Source organism: Siniperca chuatsi, linkage group LG22, assembly GCF_020085105.1.
Source record: "Siniperca chuatsi isolate FFG_IHB_CAS linkage group LG22, ASM2008510v1, whole genome shotgun sequence".
Lineage (NCBI taxonomy): Eukaryota > Metazoa > Chordata > Actinopteri > Centrarchiformes > Sinipercidae > Siniperca > Siniperca chuatsi.
The window spans coordinates 19,494,660-19,520,660 of NC_058063.1; the positions used below are offsets into that span (position 1 = coordinate 19,494,660).

Genomic DNA, 26,001 nt, shown 5'->3' on the forward strand with positions numbered 1-26,001 from the left:
CCCTGGTGTTCAATGATTGAACTACAGCTGAGAGCTTTGGGAGGAATATAAATGTTACACTGGAAGAGAAACAAATTCTTTTTCATAAAAACTTACAAAATAACAAAGATTCATTAGTCTGTTTCTCAAAAGCATATATTATTCTCTTTCTTTAGCATGAAATCAGCAGTGCTGTCCATGTTAAACTGTCCTTAAGAAAGACACTGAATCCCTATGTCATATGTTGTGAATAAAACTAATGTAACATTTACTAAAATGATAATACACAACCTCTCAATATGATCAACATCTAATTGTCTACTTTCATGCCAGCAATACATTTGTAAAATTACAGCAAGTATTCAGCATTTTTCTTTTTGTAGTGCTACCTTGTTTAACCATATTTTCAATTAAAATGAACAAAATTAAACCTCAAGTCAATTAAAGGAATTGTTCAACATTTTGGGAAATATGCTTATTCGCTTTCTTGCTGAGAGTTAGATGAGCTACAGCCAGCAGGTGGTTACCTATCAGCACTTCTAAAGCTCATTTAGAGGATTTTGTCACCTACCTACCTAGCTCCTGTTTCCAGTCTCTATGCTAAGCTAACCGGCTGCTGGCTGTAGCTAGTCTCTATGCTAAGCTAAGCTAACCGGCTGCTGGCTGTAGCTTCATATTTACCGTACAGACATATCGATCTTCTCATCCAACACTCTGCAAGAAAATGAAAGTCGAACTATTTCTCTAAAGCTCAATCTTGAGATAATGACCACAGTTATTGTAAGAATAATATCAAAAACAGATGTCCGGATGTATCAGAAAATGTGATTGTTTTAATAAATGATCAGCAAATCATTTAAAATACAACATTAAAATCTCTCATCTGTATTAATAAACTATTCACAGTCAGACAACAACATCTGCCAACAGAAAGTTTTAAAGTTGCAATATGTAAGAATGTGAAGGGGTTAGGGTTAGGGTTATTTACATGTAATAATCGCTTTGTAGGCTATTGCCAATGTGTGAACGGATTGTAGTGTAACTTAAAAAACGAGAACTTCCCCAACGTTGCCTATAACAGCCTGTGGACTAATTTCTATGTAAAGGACTCGGGACGTTTTTTTTCCGGTAAAATCCAAAGGATGTGACCTTTATGCGCGCTCCCGAGTGATTTCTCCTCTGGTCTCCTACAGCGCCAACAGTGTGCTACTAATACTAGCTAACGTTAGCTTAGAAATGGAGCTCGCTAAGGTCAACAAATGACCGGCACCCACCACAACACAGAGTCCCACACAAAGTCCAAAGTCAAAGCTAACATTACTGCAAAGCATGTGAAATATACTGTGATATTGTGGTTTCAGCTGGCTAATGTTAGCTAACGTTAGCTTGCTTGTTAACGCGGACGAATTGCTAGATAGCAAACGTAGCAAAATACTGTCTTGAGTGGATAACGTTAGCCAATTCATCCAGAATCCCAGGGCTGATCTGGCTGATAGATTGGCTAGCTTGCTGTTTGCAGGTTGCTTAATCAGATGGCATTGCAGAGCAGCCTGCGCTGGATCCATGCAATGTGGCTGAGTTGCAGCTGGCTAGCTAAGCTTAGCTTGCTTGCTCGCTAATGTCGCTAGCAAAATACTATGACTGTGTCTCAATTTGCATACTTCCATACTTACACTTACTATTTTGAGTGCATAAGTGCATTCAGACTGACATTTATGGCAAAATGCTGTACACTACAAGTACCCGGATGATGTACTCATAACAGTCAAAAAGTTGAGTGTGGAATGCAGGACACTTCTGACCCTCAATGGTCGCCATCTTGGTCGCCATCATAGTGGAAGGGGAGCGGTTGCAGTTGCTCCGGTGAACACAGCGCTATAAAAATGTGAGTTATACATGTGTTTTTTCCACCATGTACCACTATACTGTTGTCAGATACAAGCCATCAGTATGTTTATTGGGTTAATTTAGTCTGTAATGATTTGGTACCACGAACGGTTGCAATTTACCATTAAAAAGAAGACGAAGAAGCAGTCAATTGTTGCGATTTCATTTCCAGTAAGTGCACAACAGCCGTGTTCGATTTGAGACAACACTACCGTGACGAAATTCAAGTACTACGCACTAGTCAGTACATAGTGTACACAGTGTACTAGCCAAGAGCGTTGCAAGGCAGGGGCGGCCAAATACCTAACTGTACCCTAAACTAAGCTAGGGTTAGCCGGCTGGATGTGGCTTGGCTGCACGGTGTGGGTCTGGTGTTGGTTGCTTCGTGGCGTTGGCTGATGGGGTGATGCAAACGGCAAGCTAGTTAATATTATGGAGCTAATGGTCCAAATAGGGACATTACAGATAGTAACATTATTCTAAATATGATACAAATTGTTATATAAATTGTTATAAATACAAAATTTTCCAGCATTCAGTGTTCATTTCAGCATCACTGTCCTGGGCAGTCCCAGGATGATGAGCAACAGGATGCTGACTGTAGTTAACTTAACGGCCACTGGTGTCACTATTAACAAGGATTTTCTGAAAGTTAAACACAGAACCTTTAAGAAGCCAACAATGAATATTTATATAGATTTTTTTTAAAGACCAGAATTTCTTGTTTTACAGAGCAACTAAATGCATGAGTAGGCATTTTAAAAAGAGAAGAAGAAACAACAAATAACTTTCAGGTGTTGTTCTGTCACTCTTTCATGTTTACTGGTGTGATAATCAGCGGGCTGTCATTCTTTCCAGATTTATTAGTGCAGGGGCTGAAGAACGGGTAGATGCATTCGCCGAAAGTGTCATTGAAAGTGTAGATGTGGATTTTAGCATCAACGTTGTAGAAAGACACCTGTGAAGAAGAACCAGGAGGACATACAGTGTTATTTCAAAACAGAACAGAAAAAGGCACATCTGGTAAAACAAGCTGAAAGACACTGGTGGACTTGATATTTGTCATACTCTGTTCTCTTTTATTCATAAGGCAAAAGAAGTCAACATATGTAAAATGTATTTCCCATACTGCACCTGTCCTTTCTCAAAGTCCACAAATATCCCAATTTTATGTGGTTTGAGGTTCAGATGGACATCTGTGGAGGGTTCAGAGCGAAAGGCATACTTGTTCCTGAGGAGAGAAATGAGGGGGAGGAAAAGAGAAAGGAGAGGATAGTTAATTACCAGAAATTTTAATGAAAGGAATTTGAGTATGTAAACTGTTTTCGTTGATATCACTGTCTGCCTTATCTTATCTCTCTTTTTTGATATTTTATTATTACATTATACACCCTGCTTAACTTCAGAATCAAGTGAAAAGCAACACCTTTTAAATGATTTGAAAATATTTCATGCCCAGATGTTTTTGTTTTTAAAGAAATCCATCATTTGAGAAAAACTGACACTAAGGAAACACATGATGGTGGGATGCTGAGAAGATTAAAGCTGCATTAATTAACTTTTTTGGCCAACTGGGGGCAGCAGAATAAACTGTAAACATACAATAATGTTAACACCTTCAGTGGTGGAATGTAACTAAGTACATTTACTCAAGTACTGTCTTTAAGTACTTGTAGAGTCTTTGAGTCTTTTCTTTTCATGCCACTTTCTACTTCTACTCCACTACATTTTAGAGCGAAATAATGTACTTTTTACTCCACTCTAATTATCTGACAGCTAGTTACTATTTACCTTAAAGTTTTGCATAAAAACATATGAATAGTTAAAAAAATAAATAATAATAATAAAAATCTTGAAAATCATTTGCCATTTTTCTTGCAAAAACATTTCATGGTTCCAGCTTCTCAAATATGAAGATTTGCTGCTTTTCCTTTTAATTATTTAAACATTTTTACAAAATGATACACTTTAATGATACACAAGACTAGATCTTCTAGCTACATGTTATGAACGAACTTCAAACTTTAAAGTATTTTTGTAATTAAAGGTTCTCACTTTAGCTTCCCACAGTTAGCCTAATTACAGTAGAATTCATTACAAAGCATTATTATCAATACATATAGATAAAGACTCTTATTCCAGTACCTTTCCAATGCTAACCAAAGCTCAAATTTCATATCAGAGGCATTTTACTGAGCAAATCTATCAAATTAACATCCCATTTAGGTAATTAACTGATGACTCACTTGTCTCTTAGGCTGAGGAACCAGTACCCGTTGCTTGGGGTAACCTCAATCTTCCCCTTCCTGTTGATTGATTTTCTGGCCACCCCCAGATCCCAGTCTGTCTTCCCACCCACCTCCACCTGTTCACAGGAAGTAGACATCTTTATAGAATCAAACACAGACACATATAACAGGCTGGAAGGACACGCGTGTAATTATTTGTTCATGTTCTGTTTTCTTGTCATCCCAAAATGATTATTTGAAATAATTATTTTGTGATCACAACATAAAAAACTACATTTTTCTTGTAATCACTAATAATTACTTTGTAATCACAACAAACCTGTCTGTCATTTTGTTCAGTTGACAAAATAGTAATTTTTTAATCGTATGATGTTTGGTGAAAATACCAGGAATTTGCAGCATATTTGTCTAGAAAATGACCAGGCAGATTGGGAATTCTTCTGTGTCAAATAATAAATACAGTACATAAGGAGAGAGCCGCTTACCTCCCAGTAGTGTCTCCCAGAGGATATGGTCTCCCTCCCCAAGACACAGACGACTCTGTCAAACCTCTCTGGATTGTCTGGAAGCAGCTGGTGTCGTTCTGCGCACCTCACCTGCAGAAACGCAGAGTTTATCAGCACCAGCCTTCATAGACACAACACAGTTACTGATACAGAAGGCAGATACTCCCACAACTTTAGTGGACCCAGGTGAAAAAGTGGACAAAACATTTCAAAATGTATTCGTCTCTATTCTTGTAACATAAGTCTACCATGTGATTTTAAAAAAAGACACAAAAAAGGCAACTATATGGACAATTTTGCCTACCAAAAATTAAGTCACTATTTTTAGACACATTTTCAAGACTGTAAAAATGTTTTATGTGGGTTTGTAATTGCAGGTTTTGAATACCTGAATTGTCTTGAAAACTGAACGGTTTACACTCTGCATTCCTTCACAAACAAGCCCACAGGTGTAATGCTAATGCTAAATCCACTGTGAATGATTCTGTGATATAATAATTTAACAGGCATCTCACACTCTTCATGTCCTCTGACATAATCAGCCTGGGATGGGCCGTGTTGGAGTCCAGAGTCACATCCACTGTGTTCAAGGAAGGAAGGAATTTTATATTAGTCTATATTTAATCATGTCTGCAAGCTGACTTTATGTGCCCATAATATTGTTTTCACTGAATTTAATCTGTGTGAATGTAACGTACCTGCATACTCCTGTACCCTCTTCATCCCTGCAGAAAAACAGTTTCATTAAAACAAGACAAAATGTTGTTAAAACTCACTAATTCATTGTAGAAATGTGTACAGTTAACCTGTTTAAGGTGGAATGCTCACAAGACTATGTGCAGTATGATGGATTTGTTTAACTGTTTAAGGTAGGATGGATAGAGTCACTCACTGGTTTGTGTCTGGAAAATGTAAGGTGATGGCAGATATCACTCACTGGATTATGTACAGTATAGACCTTTATGATTAGCCTATTTAAGGTGGAGTGGGAGTGGACACTCACTGGGCTGTGTGCGGACTGGACTGGGTTCCAGTACTGAGGCAGGAAAACCTGAAGAGGAACAAGAACACATGTCTCAGGAGCTGAACACCAGTCAACAGTAAAGTTTAACTCCCAAACTATTGAACGCTTTAGGAGAAAAGTCCTTGTGACAAATTAAAAAATGTTGTTCTGTGTAGTTGGTGCCATTTAATGCATGATTTGGAGAAGTCAGAAGTAATATAAATAACTCTTTTAATGGGCTAAAACTCACAGTCCTTTAAGTTGGACACAGATTAAACACATATCAGAACAGCTCATACTAAACTTTACCACCAGAGGGCAGTATTTCAGTACTTTATGACAGACGTAGTGTCTGGTTTAAGGACTTAATGAAGAAGGGTGTGTTTTTTCAACTGGAAACTGAGTCATCATCCTCTTCATTGATACCAAAATCAGGAAAGTTATAAAACTGCTCTTTTGACTCAATATGTTGACTATCAACTAATACTGACAACCTTTTGCTCATGTTTCTACAGACTCCATGCTTTCAAGTAAAACGTTCCCTTGTTCTGCCAGTCTTCATGTCTTCACTGTTAGTTATCTTTGGAAACAAGCCTTGTGTTTTGCATTTTACTGACCTGTTTCTGCAATATTCTTTAGCTCTTCCTGGAACCTCTCCATCTGAGCTGCCAGCGACCTGTAGATGGTCCCTGTTCCCAGGTCAGAGTTTACTGACACTCCAGACCAGTCTTTGGCAGGTGGAGGACTGGAGAGGATGGGGAATGTCTGGAAAGTAGGTGGACATAAGTTTAAAAAAAAAGTCAAATGATGCAGAATTCAACTGTGCTTAGGTTTCCCACAGAGTTTGCTATATGTCAATATACAGTATCATCAAATTGGACCTTATTAGATCCTCACCAACCTTGACACAGTGTATGTAGTCTTCTGATTGGGCGAGCTCGGCAAGGGCGTTTTCTCTCCTGTGCAGTTCTTCAACCTCCAGCTCCAACTGTCGTATAACGGCGTCAGCCTGGTGCTTGGCCGCCCTCCGGCTCATCTCCATCACCTCCATCAGTTCTCCCTGGGAGTGCTCAATGGCAGACACCATAGCAGAAAACAGGCAAACGCTGCCCGCCGTCTCTCGCTCCACCGTCAGCTGGGGAATTTATGAGTCTGTGATGTAAACCTTAGACCTTTCAAGACACTTAGTTACAGTAGCCATTTAAAGTTTTTACATTTTTAGTTGCACTGAGATTCCCTTGTAAGGCCCCAAAACAGATTTACGATGTCAGAAACACACATAGAAACACAGTGCTAAAAGTCAGGTATTAATGAACACAAAAAGTTGGGTAAAACCCTGAAAAACTGGTTTAAGTTCTCCAAAAGTTAGGAATAAATATGAAATTTGGGAACCCTGAAAAATCAGAAATACACATTCAAATTTGGGTAAACCTACCCCAAAAATTGTATAAATTACCCAAATTAAGGAATTAAACCTAGAAAATTGAAAACAGACATAAAAACATTCCAAACTGTAAAAAGTTTTGAAGGCAAAAAGAAATTTGGCCAGAGCCCCAAAAAGTAGGGTAAAGCCCTGAAAATCAGGGAATAAACCAGGAAACTCAGGTAAAATCTGGGCGGGGCTTCAAAGATTCAAGTAAAAACCATAAAAAATCAGGACTACACCTAACATGTTGTGTGAAACCTCGATAATTATGGAATAAATACCTAAAAACCCTAAAGATTTGGGGGAAACCTTGTGAAAGCAATAAATCAGAAAATGCGGGGAAAACTGTAAAAAAACTATGAATGCACCCAAAATGCATGCATTCAAGTAGAAGCCCCCCAAATTTGGGAATACACTTAAAAAGGTTGTGTTAAACCACAAGAATGAGTGGGTGACAGTGTGTTTGTGATTAAAAGCTGATAAAGGGATGACAGGTGGATTTACAGGTTTTGCCACACAGTGTGTGTGTGTGTGTGTGTGTGTGTGTGTGTGTGTGTGTGTGTGTGTGTGTGTGTGTGTGTGTGTGTGTGTGTGTGTGTGTGTGTGTGTGTGTGTGTGTGTGTGTGTGTGTGTGTGTGTGTGTGTGTGTGTGTGTGTGTGTGTGTGTGTGTGTGTGTGTGTGTGTCCTACCTCCAGTTCAGTCACTGACTTTCTGATCTCCTCGATCTTCCTGGTTCTCTCTCTGATCATTTCCTGGATCTCCTGCTCCGACACACTTAGTTGGACCTACACACACACACACACACACACAAACTACTTATACATGTGTTGTGCCCACTACTTTCCTTGCATCAAATAATCTTACTAGCAATTGCATTGGAGACAAAACAAATGGTAAAAGGACTGTACTTGTATAGCGTCCTTCTAGTCTTCCGACCACTCAAAGTGCTTCACACACTACATTTCACATTCACCCCATTCACACATATGCGTTTATGTGGAAAACAGCAAAAATGCAAATAAGTGTATCGAGCACAGGGTAGATTTTTCTTTGCTTGAATAAATTATTTTTTGTGTGATAAAAAACAAAACATATTTCATGTGCTTGCAAAAAGTCTTTTTCAGTGCTCAAAATGTCTCATTGCACACTCAGGATAGAAGCAAAAATATGGCAAGTGGCCATGGTATAACCGGGATACCCTCCAAGTTTGTACATTCCATGATTGAGGCTAAGAACCACTTTGCATCAGGTGGTTCTTAGCCTCCACGTCATCCATTACAATCACAGAACATACAGTTTGTAGGGTTTTATCCCTTAGATGCCAGAGGCACAAGTCCAGACTGCATTGTGTCCTAATTGAATTTACTTTGTTTGGCTCAGATTTCACATATCACCTGTGTTGTAACAGTTTGTGCTTTGTTGTTGTTGTTATTCCTCTTACAGCCACTGTTCTCTGGTTAAAACAAAGACACTACAGGATTATACTCCCCAAAGTCTGAATGATTCTCTTCAAACGTCATTCTGCTTCTCCGTCCTGTTTTCTTACCTTGGTTTCCATCCATTCGGCTTCGACAGTCACCGTGTCGTGATCCGGATGGTCCTCAGTCTCACATTCAGGACAGATACATACTTGGTCAGTCTTACAGTAAATCTGAAATCAGTGAGAGAGTGTTGCAGTGTCAAACCTTTATCTGCCATGAAAAATATAAACAGCCTCACCTTAAGAGGAGCCCAAAATCATAGACTATTTTTCTTGTTCTTCAATTAAGATAATAAGCTTGTTGAAGTTCAATGAAAAAACCACAAAGGACTGTAGGGGTCTGAAAGGCTGAAAATCAATGACAGATACTGGTTTATAATGTAGGTAAAAGTATTGTACCACTAATCCTCTGCGGTGGATCTCACAGACAGGTAAGGTGTGGCTGCTTGCAGCGCCACTCACGGTGAACCTTCTCCGGCCGCTGGAGCAGGAGGAATGGGTAGGCGGCGGAGGAGGTCCGGAGTTGTGGTTCAGGGCAGCAATTGGACTGTGGTTTGGTACCGAAGAAGCCAGTGAGGTCGTGACTGGTAAGAATGACGTCAGACAATGTATCCTTATGACTTTGGTGATCACCTGATTTTTCATCTACTGTAGAGTCATTACATTCAATCTGTCCTATACTTTGTTTTATGATCAAACACCTGCAGAACTAATGACATTCCTATCAACCTCAGCTGCACTTTGTATTATGCTAATTAGCAAATGTTAACATGCTAACACGCTAAACTAAGATGGTGAACATGGCAAACATACCTGCTAAACATCAGCATGTTAACATCCTGACATTAGCATTTACAGCCTCACAGAGCTGTAGACTGGCTGAAGACTCTTCGTGTCTTGTTAAAGATTGCTACTGTGCAACATAGCTCTGACACAGCAGTCATGTATCATCAGCAGAATGTGCAACTAAACTGAGCAGACTGGCTCTGTCACTGTGTGTGATGAATGAATATAGATTTTTGAAGTACAATAAAAACACCAGTACTTTTAGACTCAGGTCGTCAGTATTATTTATGTGAAAATTTAATTACATTACATGCATATCAATTGGCAGACACTTGTATCTAAAGTGACTTACAGTAAGTGCATATGTAGTGTCTGTCCTATCAGAAATACAGGAAATACAATCTGACACAAAGGTCATTTTATCACTCAAGACAAAATAACCATTTGTCTACATTGACGTTGATTCTATATCATCTAGTTGGACATATCAGAGCCGTTTATTCAACTACATTGGAAATCTTAAAATGTATTTTCCACTAGATTTAGTAATAAAACTCAAATTTCCACTCTGTTTTCATGCAGGCAGGAAAGCAACACTGACTGGTTGATAACTAAAATGTACTAAAACGCTGATTTTGACTCCATGTATTGATCTAACCTTTGACCTAATTCACCTGTCTTACCTTGAGCCTCACAGGGCTGCGTCACTGATGCTTTTGGCAGAGATCGAGGCAGCTTCTTCTTCAGTTCATGAAATAAATCATATTTTATGCCTCCGTCTCTTCCTCTTCCTCTTCCCCCTCTCTTCTCCCTCCCCACTCCTCCCCCTCCTCTCATGGATCTGAACTGCTCTGTGATCTCTCGCAGCGTCCTGTTGATCTGGAGGTCTGGTCGCTTCTGGAAGGTCTTCTTACACAGAGGACACTGGCAAACCTGAGAGAGGAAGGATGGATGGGAAAAAGGGGAGGGGGAAATGAAAAAAAAGGAACCAAAGAAGAAAATAAATATAAAGGAAGCAAGGGCAGACAGAAAAAAAGGATAGAAGGAGCGTGTGAAATGTTTGTAAGTAAGTAAGGATGAAGGGATCGATTGTTGCTTTTAAACAATGTGCACAACCTGCTTAATGTACTGTGGTACTAAAAAGTCATGTAACACACGCATACAAGAAATACACACTATACAGTGCACACAAGAGTGAGAAAGGAGGAAACAAAGGAAGGAAAGAAGAAGATAGAAACAAATGAGAAAGAAAACGTCTTGGTACAAACTGAAAAAATTAAGGAAACAGAAAGAAAGGAAGGGAAACAAAGGATGGGCAAGGACATAGGGAAGGAAAGAAGAAGACAGGAGGAAGGAAGAAATTGAAAGAAGGCAGGAAGGACACACACCAAGAACAGATGAACATAAAGGAAAAGGAAGGGCACCTCTATACCATACCTAAGACCGACATTCATATAACACACATTTACTCGTGTACACACTCCCACACCTTAGATCCGTCCCAGTATCTGCTGATGCAGCTCATGCAGAAGCTGTGGCCGCATGGTGTGGACGAAGGGTTAGTGAACACATCGAGGCAGATCGAGCACAGGAACTGCTCGTCAGACAGAAAGCTACCATGTAAGGACATCCTGTGGAAAGCGAGAGCGAGAGAGAAAAATATACAGTTGAATCAAGACTGACCAGTTTTTGAAACAACAACAACAGCAAGAAGCTATAGCATTTTTAAAAATGTCCTTCAAAAAAACTCTTTGGCAGAGTTTAGACATAAGGACAATGGCTTGTAATTATTACTTTGATATTGCTTTAAAGACACATATTTTCTTCCCAATTTAGTCATTCCCAATGTGTAACACTGTCCTGGCGAGGGTGTAGACTACCAAGTGAATCCGCAAGTGATGGAGAGAAAGAAGTTTCACCAGCAGAGTTTTTGGCTGTGCAGACGTCCACGCTTTCTCTCCCAGATCCCACTACCTAACTTATGGTTCAAGTACATTTTTAGTAAAAATACATCTGTCTATCCCGCTGGAACTGCAAAGAGTTTTTCCAAAAACTCTTACTGAGCAACCTTGTTCCCCAGAAATTATGTTCATATACTGAATAATAATTCATTTGCAACAGTGAATAAGTCTTGAGAGAAATGTAATGTAAAGTGTTGCATATAACTAACTATATGCCAGACTCAGGATGCAAGTCCTGGTCTCCGGTATCAAAGTCCTGTGCTAATAATCCAGGCAGCAATTACATTTCCATCAAAAGAAGGTAACTGGCAAAACAAATTAGCAGTATACATAATTTCTAGGAGACCGGGTTGAATTGACATACCATAGATTTACCCTGTTTGGATCATTAAATTCTGGTGTCAGCTGTTTCTTCTTTGCCCACAGGGTGTACCAGGGCAAAAAATACTACTGCCGTTCAATTATGAGGGTGGAAATATTGATCGCCGCTCCATTTGTCCAACACCTTGTATCTCAAGGAGGCCAGATTGTCATGAAGTCTGGCTTGGATGATCCCCAAAAGATCCTTAATGTTTTTGGTGAGCACTGACCTTTTGTTTAGTGCCAACATCAGGTTAAACTTTGTCCTTGACCAATACTTTTGACTATGATGTTATATCTTTTAATAACCTTTATTCTAGCAACACTTCAAGGCCAAAATATCCACATTTGGATCTAATGTGCAGATTGCCATGAAACTTGGTCAACACATACAATAAACCCTTTTTAGTTCAATAACCCCATGACCTTTACTCGAGCATCAACTTCAGGACAAGCACTTTTTGCCTCACCATTGGTAAGTCTTTAAATATAGGCAATTTGTCAGTGTCTTGCTAATGTGACAGCTGTTTGACCTTTTAAGTGAAACTGCAAAGAGGAGTGGAAAGGCTCGAAACAGTTATATGACAAGCAGTTTATCTATTGCAATTTTGACAAGGCAATGCAATCAAAACAAAGTAGTCATGTTGGGGTTTTTTGTGTATTTTAGATGGAACATACAGGACTTTAAAATGGAGAAGAGCTTGCTTCAGCCGGAGTTTTGTCCCTTCTGCCATAGCAGTCCGGTACAAAGTGCCTTGCTGACACTGTTGTGAGCTGGGATACTGGAAGGGGCATGAATGAATGGAGACATGAAGATTTGATTTGATTGAAGTGTTGCCTATATCGGTATGTTGCTGTGTGTATATCTGTACTGTATGCTTCTGTGTTGTGCTGGCTGTGAAAACAAATCTCCCTCTTGGACAATAAATCTAAATCTAAGTGTGGGAGAACTGCAAAGGAAAAAAAGGTGTAATGGGAGAAAAAGTAGATCTATGTATCTATGTAGAGTCACACATGTCTGCGCTAACTGCCAATTTGGTATTAATATGTGGCTACATAGGCCTATTCATTAAGTTTACTACCTGGAATTAATTTGTCAACAGCTCAAAAACAGATGAGGGCAGGTTACATTCAGCAACAGTCTTTAGATGTGATTAAATAACCATAAACATCTGTTAATATCTTTTATATATCTTTTCAACTGGCTCAAAATACTTTCTACATTCTTATGGTAGTTTTTACAGGCTGGAAAATGTTGTCAACTAAAAAGAAAAAAGGTATAATTTCTGTAATTGTGTCTTTTAAAAAAAGGTTCCTCCTGATAGAGTAAACCGCATGGTCCTTTCCCATAACACCTCTAACTTGCCTCTAAATCCTTCCGCAACTTATAGCTTTGAGCTTCATTACCCTGAAGGAAGTTGGTTTGCAGCCAAGAGATCACAAAGCACAAACAAGCATCTGTATTCAATTCATTGCATTAACGTTAATATCAAAATATTAATAGAGACACTCCTGCCAACTTAATAAAAGAAATGATTAGAGCCAAGACATGTGAACTGCAAATAAGGAGTCTTTCAGAATAAAGTGCTTGACTGAAGTGCACTTATGTTATGCAAATATGTTGACCTGTTGAGCCGTTTGATAGCTAAAGGAGCCTCTTACTTAACACTTTGTCTCACTGGTTAAAACATCCTTACTGCTGGTTCCTTGGGATAATGGTGATTTGGGAGTTTTAGGAAGTAAAGTTATTGAGGAACTTCAGTTTAGAGCTGAAATTATCAGTCGATTAATCAATTAGTCAATCAAGAGTGAAAATAATCGAACACTTTTGGTCGTTTTTCAAGCACAAACAGCAAACATTCTCTTGTTCTTGCTACTCTAATGTGAGGATTTGGTGCTTTTCTTTGCTTTATATTGGTGTCAGGTGAATATATTTGTAGGACTGTAGGTCAGTCAAAACAAGACATTTAAATAAGTGTTTGCTGCAGCGCTACTTCAGGTAACAATGTAAATTTAATTACCTTTGACATTTAAGACCCATCAAGTGACACGTGGTAGAAGACATCTCATTTTACATACAACACATTGGACTGTTATTGCAACTCTTATTGGTTTCTGCACTTGTCCCTTGTAAATAAACGTTTTCTTGAAATACTTCAGATAAGCATTAAACATGAAATAAGAGACTAAAAGTTGATACCTTTCCTGTTGGTGGGTCTGATTTTAAAATATGTCCAAAAAGCTCCAGAGATGTACAAAAAAAAGTTTTCTGTTTGTTGTTTCTTGATCTTTAGAGGTCGTATCTTGACCGCTCACACTCTCACTTGTGAAGTGCTTATGCTTCTCAGGTTGTGAAATATAAAAGGTGCGTGTGTGTTGTGATTTTCCCTCCCATGGAAAGGAAAGTCACACCACGCCCACTCACCTGTCTCTCTGTTTGGCAGGTATGTAAATGTGGCAGGACTGGTTGAGATGGGAGAATGATTCACACACACACATACACACATAGAGTAGGTCAAATGGCCATATTTTCAACCCTCAACTTGTTTTCCTTGTTTTATGTTTCTCTTGCCTTATACAGGGTCAAACACAGTTTCTTGGAAGCAAGGGAGCAAATTGACTTCCTTTAGCAATGAAAATAATTACAGCTGCACTGGCCTGTGGGATTGTCATGATTACCCGGCTAGACGTAGTGATTAGTCAGAAAATTTGTTTCAAGGCATGATGACTATGAGGAATAAAATGTGCTATATTACAATTTCTTCATTTTTTTTATCACAATCCGCTATTAAAGCTGTTCTAAACAATATTTGTACGTTAACAATGGATACATGTGAAAGGAGAATTATCATCCAACCCTGCAGTTCCTCTTATCTCTATGGAGCTTTTAAGCACCTTTGACCTCATTGTTTCGGCCCGCAACTTTACTGTTTTGGTTCACTCTCACCGCTGTCATTGGTGTCATTTCCAGCCAAAGGAGGCAGCTGTTTTCAGCAAAAAAAGCTCTGATAAACTGTAAACTACCTGCCCAGCATCAAAAAGGTGACAGGCAAAGTTAGCAACTAGCTGGTGAATGGGAATAGAGCATTTGCCAGCTAAAGAGTCAAATATTTTCATTCAGGAGTTGGTGAAGTCCAAAACAGAGCTAAAAGCAAAGTGAAAATTGGACTTTGGATGTTTATGTTATCTGCTGGATGTGTAAACAGGACTATGAAATAGATAACAAGACATTGACTCATACACACTTTAAGTTATTTCGCACCTCAGAAGTCGTGAAGTTGCTAGTTTTTCACACTTTGATAACTCAAACTCAACTCGTTTCGATGACTATCTTGCTAGTTAGGAAGATACTACATGTAAATAAGAGAAGAGTTTTTAGTGGTTGGAAGGCATATTTTTTTAAGGCAGTAAACAACCTATTTTCCCAACGACAATGAATTATAATGGCCTAAAACTAACAGAAACAATAACATTTTAACAACAGATATGAGCTAATATAGAGAAATGCTAATAAATAGAGAATGCATATCATATTATGAATAATGACTTTCTGCTGTTTTCTTTTTAAATAAATTGGCTTGAGAACAAGGAGCAATGTCGTTTCTCTTCTCCACCTTGAGGCTTCTAATTTATGTCTTCATAATTGTTATGATATCACAATGGGCAATTTAATAACATTCAATTTAATGACAATATCACCACGGTCTGAACTCTGTGTGCAGCTGTACGTGACCGAGGCTCAGTGATGGCATGCAGAATAAAATTAGCTCCTCTTATCGTCTTCTCCGTCTGTGCCAGGACTCTTCGCAATCTATATAGAGCTATGGGAACTGTGCTTTCTGCCGCCTGCATGTGCCTCTGTGTTATTCGGCTACCTTTCACCTCTGCACTCACAGTCTGTGTGTTTTATGTGCTTCTGTGCATTTGTTTGTTAACTTTCTCCATGTGTGCACGTTTGGACCTGTAGCATCTCACATTTTTCACGTTTCTCATTCCTTTCGGCTAATGATGCGCTACCTTCAGAGAGAGATAAGCGGACTCTCAGACAAAGTGTAGCCAAACAAGGTGCTGGGCTTTGTTAAAAAATATTTTTCTTCATCGTGCTGATGATTCAGCTTCTCAGTAATTACAGCTTGTGGCACACGCAAATAGTTTTTCTAGGTTATTTTTTATAAAACGTAAAAAAGAAAAGCAGCTAGTTTGTAGTAAACCATGAATCTCCAAAATATCAACTTTTCATGAGATGTCCCCATGATTTTTTAAATGGTTTATTTAGCGTGGGAAGTAGCATAATTTTCTCAGCCTGTAAAGGAACTCTTAATCATTGAGTTTATATGAAAAATTTTAAATCACCAAATTTGGAGATATATGATTTTCACTGGACAGAAATGATTTTGGTCCATTCAAGCTGTTAGTGTCCGACCACTAACATATAAGCGCTTGCTGACAAAGTCAGCCAAGTCCAAGTCAGTACATCCACATTATTCCCCAAAATGTCACATAGAAAATTCACATTCTCTCAGCTCCTTTCTCTCTTGATTGATTTACAGATGTGTGATCAACCTGTAATTATCATTTTTCTGACAACAAACGTATACAGCAGTATATTATAGAGGTATATTATTGGGTTGTTATTACTCACTAACATGTTTGCAGCATTTCAATAAGCTCATAAGTTTTTTTACATAAAATCTTAATCTGCATAGTAACTAGAACCTACGGCTGCCAGTTAAATCTAGTTGAGCAAATACTACTATATTTCCTGCTGAAATGTAGTGGAAATTAAGTAGAAACTAGCATAAAAGGAAACACTCAAGAGTACCTCATAATTGTAGTTCACTACAGTACTTGAGTATAAGTACTTTTAAGTAACTCCACCATTTGTGTGTTTTAATCAGTTTGTGTTGCAGTGACTCACATTGAAGATGTAGCTTCAGGTACATTTTCTTCACTATAAAGACTTAATTATCTACTGATCAGCAGTACCAGCAGTGCTTTTTCTTTTGTACATTCCACACTGTCGCTTCCATGTATGTTGTTTCACAGTAAGAGCTATTGCACCACACAGACTACAGACTAGCTGCACTTACATTTCAGGCATTTACTGACATACATTTGTCAAGACTGAACCTGTTTTCTCCGGTCTCTGTAATCTGAGTTCTGTGAATTAGTAAATAGCAGCTGTACAATTACTTGCTATAACTGCCTCTTGAGGGCAGCGGAAACAAGTTGTGAACACAATATTGACATATCTATCATCAGCTTTTGGCTGCAAATTTAATTTCAGCTACTTCAGGCTATATACTGCCAGGCAGCTTAGTAACAATATATAATAACAATAACCTTTATTATAATTTGTTAGTTGATTTATATTTTGTATTAACAATCAGAATCTACAAAGTAACTTCTAACTAAAGCTATTAAATAAATGTAATGGAGTAAAAAGCACAATATTTGCCTCCAAAATGTAGTGGAATAGAAGTATAAAGTAGTATAAAATGGAAATAGCCAAGTAATTACCTGAAAATTGTACTTAGGTACAGGCCAAGAACAAGAAGAAGGACACAAAGAGGTAGTTTAGCAAATTGTCCTCAATGCCTCAGAGTATTACAAGTGGTTCAGAAGACCTAACACTAACTATCCTAGCTATATAAGCTGCATCAGCTAACTAGCTGCTAGCAGAAAACTAATGTTACCTCCTAACAACTTAAAATTCAGCTAAAATGATAGCCTTCACTAATAAATTCTGCCATATCCATTGATGTTTATACTTTCACATTAGCTTAGCTACGTAACTTTGCTACAATATAGTAGGGCATTGTGTCACTGTCTTTATCACACCAGCCTAGCTAGCGTTAGTTAATATAAATATGGAGAAGCTAGCTAAGTGTTAGTTAAAGCATCGTTCTTGCTGGCTAATCTACTATAAAACTCGTAATTTCCAAAATCATGCTGTTGAGTTAAAAAGTCAAAAGTATTTTTTTGGCGCTTTGAGCACCACAAGCTTAGTTCCATATAGTCCCATTATATTCAAAAAATGCCAATATCTCCAAAACTCGACAACTCACACCAAAACAATATAGATGGATAAATAGCACTACAGTGCAGCAATGAGCCACTCTGACTTCATCACCACATGGTCAGTACACTGATCTCACAGTGATGACAAAGGCAGCTCTGTTTATTTTCACCATGACTAACCCTGGACAGATGTCCTCGCACATCCTAAAACGGGGTGGAGCGCTACCTGACTGTTGTGTATCCCATCACCTACCTGGGCCAGAATCAAAAATATAAGCATTGGGTGTGTTTGGATGCTGTATTTTGGTTGGCTGGGTTTAATGGCACGGTACAATCACAGATCACCTGCCACCCCATTTTTCTGCCTCTTGGTTTTCTCTTTAATTGATAAATTTACCTCTTTTTCTGTTCTCCATGCTCTGAAGCGTCCAGTGCCTGGGAAGGTGGGCGGGGACAGGGAGAGGGGGGACCAATCAAAGCAGAGGGCTTTCTATACCATTATTACCATAATGGGAGTGCTGTTGTTGTTGTTGTTGTTGTTGTTGCAGGATTTCTGGTTACCACTGCTCTTGTCAACTCAAAGCTGTTGAACATCAGAGTGTGCTGATGGTATCTGCAGTCTGGTTCCCTCTGCCCAGCAGTTGGGTGTTACCTCTGCTGTAACACAGGGCTGGAAAACTACAATGCTACTGTTAAAACATGAAATAAGGCCAAAAGTTAGATTAGATTGTAGATTAGATTGGAATACATGGCCAGTATGTTAGAACAGATTTCAGCAGAAAATAATAATAATAATAACTTTACTTATGTAGATATAGATAGAAGCTGATGAAATTAGATTAATAATACCAGTCCCACCGGGATTTCCAGGTTTTACACTAGTCTTTAACAGCGGTTAAAAAACTGTGAAAGTCCTGTGGTATAACTACGAAAAGTGAATGAGAACAGTATGAATAGTAAAATAAAATCGTTATTTTCGTTAAATCGTTATTTTCAAACTTGTTTGCATCTTGTGAGTCCGAGGACATAATAATACACATATTATACAGGATCTGATTAATCAGCATTGATCATAGAGCCAGCCCAAACACAACACAGCTGAACTAGCCATAAACATGAAAAAACTGAGCTGTTTTACCTTAAACCAGGTTTCTCAAAAAACAAAATCCACCACTTCATTAAAATCAGAGGTTCATTCACGTTTCCATGTTACTGACATAGGGCCCTTTTTTGGTTACCTTTGGTGCCCCAGGGTATTTTAAGAACCTGGGGAACTTATAACAATAATAATAATAAAATAAATAAATAAAAAGACAACACAGGGATCAAAAAACACTAGAGGACAAAATAAAGTTAAAAATGTGAAATTTGAAACTACATGTAGAGTTACATTACCAGACATTTTGCCAGAAAAAGGGAAATCGTTTAACTTAACTGAAGACTCAACACAACCCACGGTTATTCTTAATTTGTCTTCAGGAGAGCATCATGTTGTCAAGCAGTCAATATCTTGTGGTGGCTGGACCGAGTACAACAGTCGCTGTTTCCACTTTGTTGCAAAAGGGATGACTTGGGCTCAAGCAGAGGTAATCAGTATGATTTGGTTTCAGTGCTTCCACACTAAGATCACACTCTTTGTATTGAGTTGTATACTTAATGGATTTCTCTCAGAAACACCACCCTCACTCTCTGTTTGTCTCCACTGTGGAAAAGTGCAGTCCATGGGTGCAAACCTTGCATCTATACATAACAAACCGGAGTACCATGAGATGTGTTGGAGGCTCTGATGCACAGCAAGTATACAATTCATCATTACACAAGTGCTCAAGGTTATTATTCTTAAAGTATTCTGTCTTATTCCGTCTTTTAGGGTGGATACTGGCTCTGGAGTGATGGTTCACCTTTCCACTACACAAACCGGTGTCCTGGAGAGCCTACTGGCTCACATGGCCAGCACTGCTCACAAAATAACTATGGAGGTAAATCTCAACACACTGTTTAAATTAAGAGTGTAATGAAGGAGGTGTGTAAATGATAAAAACAAATGGGGCATGAATTGAAAAGCTGTCAGTCAAGTGATAAATGTTCTAATAATACTGTAAATGATTTAAAAATAATTTTTTGTTACTCACAAATTACAAGTGCTGGTTTAAGTTTTGTAAATGATCATCTGAATCTGAATTTGGCAGTTAAAATAAATTATGTATGACAGACTGATAAATAAAACAAATAAGTCTGTTTAGTAAATACTATCTTTCAGAATCAAATCTTCAAATCAGTTGGTGGTCAGCAGAACACGTTGTTACATGATTTACTATGAACTATGTATTGCAACAAACATATTACCATAGTGGTGTGATGACAACAGCAAATATTGGATTTAGATATAGTATACATCCACATGATATACAAGCTTTACCAAATAAACAAAGTATAAAGCTAGCTACAATGTTTAAAAACTAAAATACTTTTTTTTCAAATGACCTCTATGTAAAGAAGGTTTCAAATTGAAACAAATTGAAATTTTATACAACGTTTAACAAATAATCATAGCATTATGGTAGATTACCTCCCATGTACAGAACTTGCTGATATACTCGAATCAAGTAACCAGTAACTCTCATACTTCCCTGCCCCAGAACATTTTCTCAGAAGCAGAAGTGTGTGAATTCAAGAATGGAGAAGTTGATCAATTATTGTATCGGAGTTATCACTGTATCTTTGCCACATACAGTGCCTTGCGAAAGTATTCAGGCCCCCTTGAACTTTGCGACCTTTTGCCACATTTCAGGCTTCAAACATAAAGATATGAAACTGTAATTTTTTGTGAAGAATCAACAACAAGTGGGACACCATCATGAAGTGGAACGAAATTTATTGGATATTTCAAACTTTTTTAACAAAACAAAAACTGAAAAATTGGGCGTGCAAAATTATTCAGCCCCTTTACTTTCAGTGCAGTAAACTCTCTCCAGAAGTTCAGTGAGGACCTCTGAATGATCCAATGTTGACCTAAATGACTAATGATGATAAATAGAATCCACCTGTGTGTAATGAAGTCTCCGTATAAATGCACCTGCACTGTGATAGTCTCAGAGGCCCGTTTAAAGCGCAGAGAGCATCATGAAGAACAAGGAACACACCAGGCAGGTGCCGGATACTGTTGTGGAGAAGTTTAAAGCCGGATTTGGATACAAAAAGATTTCCCAAGCTTTAAACATCCCAAGGAGCACTGTGCAAGTGATAATGTTGAAATGGAAGGAGTATCAGACCACTGCAAATCTACCAAAACCTGGCCGTCCCTCTAAACTTTCAGCTCATACAAGGAGAAGACTGATCAGAGATGCAGCCAAGAGGCCCAGGATCACTCTGGATGAACTGCAGAGATCTACAGCTGAGGTGGGAGACTCTGTCCATAGGACAACAATCAGTCGTATACTGCACAAATCTGGCCTTCATGGAAGAGTGGCAAGAAGAAAGCCATTTCTTAAAGATATCCATAAAAAGTGTCGTTTAAAGTTTGCCACAAGCCACCTGGGAGACACACCAAACATGTGGAAGAAGGTGCTCTGGTCAGATGAAACCAAAATTGAACTTTTTGGCAACAATGCAAAACGTTATGTTTGGCGTAAAAGCAACACAGCTCATCACCCTGAACACACCATCCCCAGTGTCAAACATGGTGGTGGCAGCATCATGGTTTGGGCCTGCTTTTCTTCAGCAGGGACAGGGAAGATGGTTAAAATTGATGGGAAGATGGATGGAGCCAAATACAGGACCATTCTGGAAGAAAACCTGATGGAGTCTGCAAAAGACCTGAGACTGGGACGGAGATTTGTCTTCCAACAAGACAATGATCCAAAACATAAAGCAAAATCTACAATGGAATGGTTCAAAAATAAACATATCCAGGTGTTAAAATGGCCAAGTCAAAGTCCAGACCTGAATCCAATCGAGAATCTGTGGAAAGAACTGAAAACTGCTGTTCACAAATGCTCTCCATCCAACCTCACTGAGCTCGAGCTGTTTTGCAAGGAGGAATGGGCAAAAATTTCAGTCTCTCGATGTGCAAAACTGATAGACATACCCCAAGCGACTTACAGCTGTAATCGCAGCAAAAGGTGGCGCTACAAAGTATTAACTTAAGGGGGCTGAATAATTTTGCACGCCCAATTTTTCAGTTTTTGATTTGTTAAAAAAAAGTTTGAAATATCCAATAAATTTCGTTCCACTTCATGATTGTGTCCCACTTGTTGTTGATTCTTCACAAAAAATTAGTTTTATATCTTTATGTTTGAAGCCTGAAATGTGGCAAAAGGTCGCAAAGTTCAAGGGGGCCGAATACTTTCGCAAGGCACTGTATGTATTGTCCTTTTTCAACATGACTTGAAGATATACTCAGATATTATCAATTAACCAGTAACTCTGATACTTCCCTGCCCCAGAATAATTTCTCAGAAGTGGAAGTGTGTGAATTCAAGAATGGAGAAGTCGATCAATTATTGCATCAGAGTTATCACTGTATCTTCGCCACATCTTTTTTTACTGTGTCACCAGTGTTTGATGTGGTCAGTGAAACATGGACACAACACATCCCGCTAGCTGGCTGAGACTAAAATGAACATTTCTGACATTTGCCCAAAGACCTTTTTGTCCTCCTCTTAATAATAAAAAACTATTGACAATTTAAAAAAAAAAAAGGACATTATTTATGACTGCGAAAAGGGATGACTAGATGTGCTTTCAGCTGGACTTTTAAGTGAATTACTTAAATTTCAAACAGCAATGCAATTTGTATTTGATTCGCTCCTAAGTGATGTTGAATAATTTGGCTGCTAAAATGGATGCTGTATTGCAAGAGCTAATATTTTAGGAAAACAAATGAAATACGTTGTCAGTGAAGAGTTTACTGATATGTTCAATATCAACATGCAAATGAGGTTTTTGATTGTTTTTTTTAATTTTGCCTTAAGATTATATATATATATATATCAAAATTAATTTGGTTTCATATTTAAGCTCCAGATTCATTCAGAGGAATACATTATAATTCTTGAGTCAAATTAGTCATACAGAAGAGAACATTCTTCTCGTACGTGAAGCTTAAGAACAAATCTGTTCAAAAAACTGGTTATTGCATGAGGCCCATTGTATCTGGGAATGAAATTGATACAGATCCCAACATACTGGAAATTGCATTCTTCTCTATTAAAACCTGAGTACAGAAAACAAAAACTCTAAGCACGGTCAGGTTCTACTAGTGGCAAGTGAGAAAATTGTTTTTTGCGTGATTTTGTGAATGGCAGGTAATAGAACATTATACCTGGCTTATCACCAAGAAATGTCTACACACTTAGCCCTGTGTGTTTCTTTTTTTTTGTGTGGCCTTTCTTGTTATAGATGAAAAGACAACACACTGTATATAAGAACTGGTCTTTGTCTTGTTTGGCAACTTCCCACAGGAAGGCCAAAACCACAGGCTGATGAACATAATTCTGCAGCAGGTTTTGCTGTGACTCTTGTCTTTACTCTCTCCAACTCGTTTCTTCTACCTTTTTCTCTCTTCACTGACTTGTCTGTGGTTCTGTATTGAAGGTAATCATCATCTTTAACATCTGCATAATCTCCACCATGATGATGCTGAGTGTGTCTGCACTTGTTTGTGCCGTAATGGTTCCGGCCAGAGCTGATGGTGAGTTTTAATCCCGATGCTTTGAGTTTTTTGTGTGTGTGTAAGATTTGTGCACATCCAATTAATGTAGCACAAGGACTACTGTACATTCACATTAGGTATAAAATTACCAGTAAGAGAATGGAAAATTTACTCAGATGCATTGCCTTTCTTCTCTGTTTCTCTTTAGCAGAGACTCACCTCGTCAAGAGATCAACATCTTGTCCCAGTGGTTGGACTGAGATCAACGGTCGCTGTTTCCACTATGTTTCAGCAGCCCTGACTTGGGCTAAAGCAGAGGTAATCAGGAGGATTTGGATGCAGTGTGCAATGCTTTCACATGTTTTTTTGGCATCGTCTGACTTGGTGTTTTTTCTATAACTTAAATTTATTTATTTATTTTTGGCAATTCCACTCTTTATCTCCTTTGAAGAAAAACTGTCAGGTCATGGGTGCCAACCTTGCCTCTGTACACAACGCTGATGAGCATCATGACATTCAGAAGATGATAGTGAGGGTCACACATGCGTTTGGAAGAACATGGCTTGGAGGCTCTGACTGTCAAAACGTATATTATTTGTTATTACAATCACCCAAATATTATTTGTTTATTTATTTATAATTTTCATACAGTTTTCAATTCTGTTGTGTCTTATAGGAGGGTATTTGGTTGTGGAGTGATGGTACACCTTTCAACTATCAGCCCTGTGGAACGTTTGACAACCGTTGGTGGAAGCAGCACTGCTTACAAATGAATTATGGAAGTAAATCACATTAAACACATTATTTCTATGAAGTGCTTGATGTATGAGTGGTGTGAATGATGATTATTTTTGGAAAATCCTCAAGTGAAAAATGTTGTTACAATTCTTTGGTTTTATCAAATCAGTTAACAGTCACCAATATACAGTACTACACTGTTTAATAAATCATTTACAGTAATGATTTTCTGTTTAGTAATTTTGTTATTTATGATGCTATGAATGTATAATCACAATTACAATAGTGATGTGATGATAGCAGCCAAAAGTTTGCCATTAGCAGTGAGTAGAGATATTATTACACAGAAAAAGTACATTGCCATGCAGGATTAATTGGTATCATTAGGCAGTTTCAGGTTTTGGTTTGTGTATCGCTGACTTTTGTGTTTTTGGTACTTACAGATAACAAGTGCTGGGATGATGTGCAGTGTTCCACTAAACTTCCATCTGTCTGTGCCAAAAAACCTTAAAGATTCCTCAACTAACGCAGAGGCATGAAGTACCATCATCAAAAACACTGGTGGCTGTGTGTTCATGATTAACATTCATATATCTTTGTGTCATCAGTCTCATATATAACCTGGAGGCTCTATTTCTCATTTTACATTTATTTCTTTTCTACTGCTGCAATGCTACTTAAGAAATTAAGCGAAAAGTGACATAAACAGGAGCTGGATTGTCTCTTAGGCTTTGTGCCTTTAATAGGAGCAGACTGAATGTGTTGTGAAAAGAATGCTTTTAGCACAGCTTTATTCTGGAGAGTCAACTGTTTTACTTTATGCAAAAATAAAAGTCTCAAGCATTGAAACAAACTGTTTTTTGAATCTGTGTCAAATATACTGTTATTAGGAGTTTAGCACTCAGCATTAGGCAGCATGTCAAGATACAGATCAATATGTATTTCACTGTCTAAACATTACCATTACTGCTACAACATCCAAACCTCACATAGACTTTCCTGTTTACAACAAAGTGGCAGGGGCCATTTTGTTTTGCCAGACAGTGCCTGCTGCAGAGCAAAATGTAACTTAATCAATTGAAAACTATAATTTGTAGATGCTCTATATGACGTGTGTGGTTTTGAGTGGAACTCCTGGGTCTTTATGAAAGTGCTTGTTGCCACAGATGTAATTTTAAATATATATCCTGATGTGCTCAAAAATGATTCGGTGTGGACTGACTGTTTCAAACGCAACATTGTAACAAGATTACAAAGGCAGGAAGAATTTAAAAATGACAAAGAAATTATTGTATTTGACATGAAACAAATAGATCTGTTCCCTTTCATGAATTACATTTCCTATAAAACAGAAATCCAAATAAATACAATACAGATCATTTCTCAAGAGACATGACACATGAGGGAAATTACAATCTGGCACAGTCCTGATGTATGATTTGTTTGTGTTCCCCATTATTCTGGAAAGTTTTGTCGCTGTTAATAATGTCCTGTCCTGATCTTGCTGCTTTCAGTCCTGATCCCATTGCAATCCTGGGTAAGAGCTGACTGTTGAAGAGCTTCTGCCCAAAAACCTTGGTTGGTCCAAGGATTAAGTATGATAACTACATGATATTACTTCTTTCACCTGTAGCTTTCTCATGTGGCTCCAATTTGTGAAAAAAGGCCAACAGATTTTCCTAATGTAAACTGAGCAAATTGACATGTTATGATGCCATGCTAAAACAGCTGTGGCATATGAAATGACAGATGAAAGATAGCTCTTTTTTAGCCAGACCCACAAGGTTTACAATCATGTGCTAGCCTTTAAGTCATAGTTATATCCCTGATAAACAAATTTCTTCATCCTTCTTCATGTCGTGAATAAATGGGCTTAAGAATGCATTCATCAGTCATTTAACTATGTTTCATTTTCTGGTTTGAATATACAGTGCTGTATTCATTTCAGTTC

General features: G+C 38.2%; 1 protein-coding gene, 1 long non-coding RNA gene and 1 pseudogene across 4 annotated transcripts; 2 read left to right on the plus strand and 1 right to left on the minus strand.

Annotated features, from left to right (window-relative positions):
• Positions 1 to 792: 792 nt before the first annotated feature.
• Positions 793 to 14,007, minus strand: LOC122869687 (E3 ubiquitin-protein ligase TRIM39). 2 transcript variants are annotated; one of them, XM_044182912.1, is made up of 15 exons: positions 13,839 to 14,007; positions 10,807 to 10,948; positions 10,001 to 10,250; positions 8,931 to 9,115; positions 8,598 to 8,702; positions 7,741 to 7,836; positions 6,526 to 6,759; positions 6,242 to 6,389; positions 5,625 to 5,672; positions 5,320 to 5,346; positions 5,137 to 5,201; positions 4,601 to 4,711; positions 4,113 to 4,252; positions 3,001 to 3,097; positions 793 to 2,824 (listed from the first exon to the last, which is right to left on the minus strand). In XM_044182912.1, the coding sequence occupies exons 2-15, from the start codon at positions 10,945 to 10,947 to the stop codon at positions 2,672 to 2,674; spliced, it is 1,800 nt and encodes a 599-aa protein (XP_044038847.1). In that variant the 5' UTR covers position 10,948; positions 13,839 to 14,007; the 3' UTR covers positions 793 to 2,671. The 2 variants fall into 2 exon arrangements, with proteins under 2 accessions (XP_044038847.1, XP_044038849.1); XM_044182914.1 differs by having other exon boundaries at positions 4,113 to 4,231; positions 13,839 to 14,006.
• On the plus strand, positions 10,970 to 19,283 carry LOC122869705. Of its 2 annotated transcripts, XR_006376386.1 has the most exons (4): positions 10,970 to 11,856; positions 11,959 to 12,113; positions 12,306 to 12,484; positions 19,139 to 19,283. It is a non-coding gene; the product is annotated as an uncharacterized LOC122869705 (long non-coding RNA). The 2 variants fall into 2 exon arrangements; XR_006376384.1 differs by lacking the exon at positions 19,139 to 19,283 and having other exon boundaries at positions 12,306 to 13,830.
• Positions 19,284 to 19,427: 144 nt separating this feature from the next.
• Positions 19,428 to 25,253, plus strand: LOC122869702 (annotated as a pseudogene).
• Positions 25,254 to 26,001: the final 748 nt, after the last annotated feature.

Bases quoted from the DNA above. Each gene is read 5' to 3' on its own strand.
- LOC122869687 (XM_044182912.1), bottom strand. From the start codon at position 10,947: ATGTCCTTACATGGTAGCTTTCTGTCTGACGAGCAGTTCCTGTGCTCG. The intron at 4,253-4,600 runs GTAAGCGGCTCT...GATTCTATAAAG, and splicing joins CTGGGAGACACTACTGGGAG to ATGTCTACTTCCTGTGAACA. The intron at 3,098-4,112 runs GTGAGTCATCAG...TTCTCTCCTCAG, and splicing joins TTCCTCAGCCTAAGAGACAA to GAACAAGTATGCCTTTCGCT.